Source organism: Notothenia coriiceps, unplaced genomic scaffold, assembly GCF_000735185.1.
Source record: "Notothenia coriiceps isolate Sejong01 unplaced genomic scaffold, NC01 NC01_scaffold00037246, whole genome shotgun sequence".
NCBI lineage: Eukaryota > Metazoa > Chordata > Actinopteri > Perciformes > Nototheniidae > Notothenia > Notothenia coriiceps.
In genome coordinates this window covers 6382620-6388375 of record NW_011369947.1, presented here as the reverse complement: position 1 = coordinate 6388375, position 5756 = coordinate 6382620, and the positions used below count along the sequence as shown (strand labels likewise).

Here is a 5756-nt window from a genome sequence, read left to right as displayed (position 1 = left end):
TTTAAGAGATTTTTAAGAGATTTTTATATGTCCACTCAGGTGGACAGTATGCGTTTCAGGGTTTGAACTGAAAACATGTACATTTTGAAAAAATGATAAATAAAGATGTGCAAACTTAAAATTACATCATAATAACATAAGTATATTGATTTACGGCCCAAAAAGATATTGCAGATGAAGTATTTTCAAGAATAACCAGGGCCAGGGGCCAATTTGAGGCCCCACGCAGTTATTTGATGAGTGCTAGTGGAGCCTCGCAGCTGCGCCACCCTAATTGCGCCACATAAGTGCATAGGTGCGCCTCAGATGAGGCCCCACTCCGCAAGGTGTAGTCCCCTCCACAAGGCGAGGCCCCACACAGTCTGCATGATCTGCCCGTAGGGTTGCAAACAAATCATTTGTGTAATCATGTAAACTATAAGTACTTTTTCTTTGTTTTAACATAGGTTTTTCTTTGCAGTTCTTGTTTCTTCTTTCTCAATGATCAGACTTTTGCTCTCGCTTCAGCTTTCTCTTTTGCGCTCCCTCATTTTTTGTTTGAGATTCTGACGCAAACCTCCCAGGTGGGCGGGACTTTCAGGGGTGCGTCCCCATTGGCTACTCAGTTTTTGAGTGACAGCACAGTCCTCCAGCGATTGTGCAGGCAGCTGCGGTGCGGCGGCTGCCTGAGCGTGGATAGAACANCTTGAGTAAAAGTAGAAGTACTCAGATCTTGTTCTTGAGTAAAAGTAGAAGTACCGGAGTGTAGGAATACTCTGTTTCAGTAAAAGTCCTGCATTCAAAATGTTACTCAAGTAAAAGTAAAAAAGTATTCTCATCAAAATATAGTGAAAGTAGCGACAGTAAAAGTAGTCATTGTGCAGATTGGTCCATTTCAGAATAATATATATGATGTGTTTTATAATGATTGATCATGAAAGTGTTCTCAAAGCTGGTAAAGGTGCAGCTAGTTTGAATGACTTTGTATACTGCAGGGTAGCTGGTGGATTTACTCCAGGTGGAACTAAAGTCTAATTTAACAGTTGATTAGATTTCACATCATTCATCCACATCTGTGAAGTAACTAAACGGATTAAATACATGTAATGGAGTAAAAGTACACAGTAGCATACAATGGAAATAACAGCGTCTGCCATTTCCACTCTCCTACCTGATGGTGAGGATCTGACCAAAGTTCATCTCCACGTTGTTGACCTGGGCTATAAAGATGGCTGCCAGCGCCTCATAAAGCGCCGTTCCATCCATATTGATCGTGGCTCCCACCGGCAGCACGAAGCGGGTGATTCTCTTGTCAATTTTGTTGTTTTCCTCCAGACATTTAAAGGTGACAGGCAGGGTTGCAGAGCTGAGCCATGAAAACAAATGGAAACAGGTTACAAACACACTCAGAATCACTTGTATTTTTATAGGAAATAGTTATCAACGCAATAAACCGTTATTTATTTTGTCTTAATGTTCATTATTTTATTTCATGTTCTGTTCTTGAACATATCAAATTCTATTTACACGTATATTGACTTTTTGCACTACTTTTTATTTTGTATTTTTGTATTTTATTCTATGGCCGTTTCTCAATCTCGATGAAACTGGCTTCCAAGCCAATATTTCAAGGATGCTACGTCATCAAGTGGCGCAGCAGGACCTTTCCAATGTCCAGCATACTTGGAATTCCACTGAGGCCGCGTCCTTGGTTTGGGGGAAATTTCGAGGCTGCAACAGTCTATGGGCTGCACATGGGGGCCGTTTCTCAATTTCGAGTACGCTTGCTTGGTAGCACATGTCTTCCGAGTCACTTCCTTCAGAAGCTAGGCAAGAATCCTTCCTGGCATCCGGAAAACGAAGAGTGGAACAGGCGAGCAAGTGTGCAGGTGTGCGTCATATGAGAGGCCCCGCCTTACATTTTCCGCCACAGATTCGGGGAATATTGGTCCGTGCGCAAAGCATTGTGGGGATTTTAAGACCGTGGAGTCTACACATGTGCAGCCTCGAAATTTCTCCAAACGAAGTACGCCGGCCTCGGTAGAATTCCAAGTATGCTGGACATTGGAACAGTACTTCGGCGGCACTCGATGACGTAGTATGCTTGAAATAGTGGCTCTGGAGCAGCTTTACTCGACATTGAGAAAGACCCAGAGACTCCTCAATTGTTCACTTACAACATTCTCTGCAACATTTAGCTTATTGTATCGATTTCTCTTTTTTACATGCATATAGTTTACTACCACTAACAGTTTTGTGCAATATGTAAATTCGAGAAATGTATTACAAATGTTACACTTCTTAAATTTACATTCTATGTGAACGCCCTTATCTAATAGTGTTTTATTTTGGCTGTAACAATGTAATCATTCCCTCTGTGGGACAAATAAAGGTATTCTGATGCTTCATCTGAATGTCTTTCATACTGATCTTGCAAGATAATGTTGCACTATTTTATTGTGCTCAGTTTTTTCTTGCATTTAATGCACAATAATTTGAATCTTGGAAAAGCAAGGTAGTGAGGGGGAAAGTGAATGTTAGGCGAGGGAAGAGAGATAGACAGTGAGAGCATACAAAAAGAGATAGCAGAGGAAGCTGATTTAACGGTGACACAAAGACAGGCAGGCAGTCAAAGAAGGAGAGGAATCTATTGTCGAGCACAAGGTGACGGGAAGAGGAAAAGGAAGGGGAAAAGGGGTGGGGGTGTTTGAGTGAGTTGGGCTGTCAATAGCAGCTGACAGCCGGCTGACTGACTGAGGTGGAGACTCTTCTTAACTCCACTGTGGCACCACGGCAGAGAAAATACACACTGCTGTTAGGGTCTGTTCAACACAACTCCTCTAGACAGCATCGCTGGCCTGTTTATAATTAGCATTATTCGATCACAAGTGGAGACCATGTGTGCACGTCCGACACCTAATGAGGACGCTGTGGGCCACATCTGTAGTGTGAGCTCACATGTGTAACATTAATGAAGGAGCGTCTTTTTCCAAATCTGTCTTGGCAGATGTGCGCAACTGTTGTCGGTGAAAGCGTGAAAAACAACTGGCAACAACAAACCTCTGGGGCACCGAGGACAACAGAAGGAAATGCAATGGAGGTGTTGAGCAAACTACTACGATACAGAAACTTGAATAGGTCTTTGTTTTTATATTCCCATTTTTGTTATGTTACTCAAATAACTATGTGATTTCTGCAGGGAATGTAACACGAAAAGGTGTTTTCTTAAGTCTGTGGAATATGATATGTAAAAGGAGCGTTTGTATAATGCTATTCCATTCTTTGCAACCCATTCACACACATTCATACAGAGGCAGGGGGTGTTTCTCAATGTCGAGGAAAGCTACTCCAGAGCCACTATTTCAAGGTTACTACGTCATCGAGTGCCGCCGAAGGACTGTTCCAATGTCCAGGATACTTGGAATTCTACCGAGGCCGGCGTATTTCGTTGCGGGAAATTTCAAGGCTGCACATGTGTAGACTCCGCGGTCTTAAAATCCCCACAATGCTTTGCGGACGGACCAATTTCCAAATCTTTTGGCGGAAATAGCGCTCTATTTAAGGCGGGGCCTCGCATATGACGCGCACCTGCACACCCGTTAGCCTGTTCCACCATTCTTCGTTTTCCGAGGCTAGGAAAGATTCTTGCCTCGCTTCTGAAGGAACTGACTCGGAGGTACATGTGCTACTAAGGAAGCCTCCTCGACATTGAGAATCACCCAGAGGCTGCCATACAAAGAGCTGCTGCTCAGGGAAACTAACATTCACACACCATTGGCCATGCCATTGGGTGCAACACATCAACATGTTGACAGCAGGGCTGGGACTCAAACCACCAACCTTTCTTTGGTGGACTACCGCTATACCTCCAAAGCCATAGTGTAGAATGGGACATCTATTCAGCATGGAACTATTTAATTTAAAATGGTATATTGAGACCCATTTAGAATTTAACAAATGTTGTTTATTGGGATTTTGACAAAAAATCTGCAGGGCATAGTGTGAGATTATTGTCGTGTTTCGAAAAGTGCACAAGTAAGAAGTGTTGCTCTGGCTGGCTTTGCATTTCAAATAACATACATTGCAACAAGCATTGTCTGCATCAAGTTTAAAAAGTGATGAGCTCAGCTACAGAGAGAGGAGGATGGGGCTATTTTGGGCACTCAGCCTTCATAAAGAAAACGTTGCCCATCATTTTTTCCTGTTGAAAATGTTATCAGACAACAGTTTTCTTCGGCTTATACGGACTATGACACTCTCCAGTTGAAGCATTGGTTGAAAAGAGTAAGAACTGCATTAGGGCATATATAGTTCTTAGTATAAAGGCATTTCTGGGTCACTTGTTTGTGACTTCAACAGCAATGAGACAGCAACATAGTTACATGGATATAATTCGATTCAAGATCCATACAAGTAGTACATGAATAGCTCAACAGTTACTACTGGAACACCAGGATCACGTACGTTATGTCTGTCTAGTCTTGCAAGGGTGCAATCAACATGAGAAATGTGATGCCTTCCATTACAAATGCTTTAACTACAAATCCAGCTTTACATGAGAAGCCTTCTGATGACAGGCATGAACTGCAATCCATATGAATGTAAACTGGGTGCATGTTGATTCAGGACTAAGCTCTGAAGAGGGCCTTTGTCAGGTTTATTTGCCCCAATGTGGTGATTAGGGTCAACCACTTCCTCAGGCAAGGCCTACATTACTGCTAATGCATGGTTTCCTCTTCAGTTTGACCACAAACTGGGCCTGCTAGAGCGAAGACATTTGAAACAACACTGCCGAGTTGCTCCAAAAAGCAAACCTGCAGATACACAGAGAAATGTTTAAAAAGCCAAATGTCTGTCGCTAACATCCCCTGTGATCAATCACTTTGTACATCAAGGGGATTCATCCTTATGGCCTTGTTCCATAAACCCACTTTGTGGAGTAAACTGGATAACTTTGCAGAGAAAAACTTTGAACCTCCTCAACTCTGGAAGTAAGAGGAACTGTTCCAGGTCAGGCTGTGATGAGAAAAGTTATCAAGATCACTCAGAGAACTTCTTGGAACAGACATCAAGAAACCAGATTGCATCAATATTAAGAACAAAGTGTTTCTCTAAAAAGAAAGGGAACGTTTTTTCTATTAAAGAATGGAACGAGTTCTTCCAATTGATTATTTCTTAATAAAATAGATTGGATCAATTCTGGTCAATCGATGTTTTGTATAATTACAAAGCTGACTTGTGATTATTAGAAGAATAATAGTTATTGAAAAAAATATACCGTGTTATTTTTATGTTGCATTGTTGGTTTGTTGTACTTGAACAGTCTGGTATCGAGAATAGATATCTTGTTTCAGAAGTTATTGAAGTCTTACAATAAAGTAACCTGTTATTTCAAATGGCCCACAGTCAAGGGTTAAATGGATGAAATGTATACGTGTGCATCCATCGAATAAACAAAAAGAAAACCATCTGAACAGGATGAGAACACTTGAATACTGTGTTGGATATACACTAAACTAATGGCGCATTTCCACTGCAGGGCCTCGCACGGCTTAAGTACGGTAGTTAGCCTTGTTAGGCCAGGCTCACTTTATGCTGCGTTTCCATTACAGTTTAGGAACTGGGGCCAGTAACTATTAGTAACGCAGTGTAGGCGGAGCCGGGACGTCATCTTCAATGCCGAAACACAAAACCAACATCAAAGCCGTTAGCCTGTTAGCATTCAGAGCTCACAGTTCCTACATATCTCGTTCTAAGATGAACAGTACAGTAGAGAA

At 41.9% G+C, this 5756-nt stretch overlaps 1 protein-coding gene across 1 annotated transcript in view; it reads right to left on the bottom strand.

The window, feature by feature from the left end:
- Nucleotides 1-601: 601 nt before the first annotated feature.
- The window catches only part of LOC104966338 (protein SHQ1 homolog), a 42519-nt gene continuing 37364 nt past the window's right edge, over nt 602-5756 (bottom strand). Inside the window, exons 10-11 of the mRNA XM_010795527.1 lie at nt 1151-1345; nt 602-665 (exon numbers count right to left, since the gene is read on the bottom strand). Coding sequence (XP_010793829.1) covers nt 602-665; nt 1151-1345 — 259 coding nt within the window. The remainder of the gene's footprint in view (nt 666-1150; nt 1346-5756) is intronic.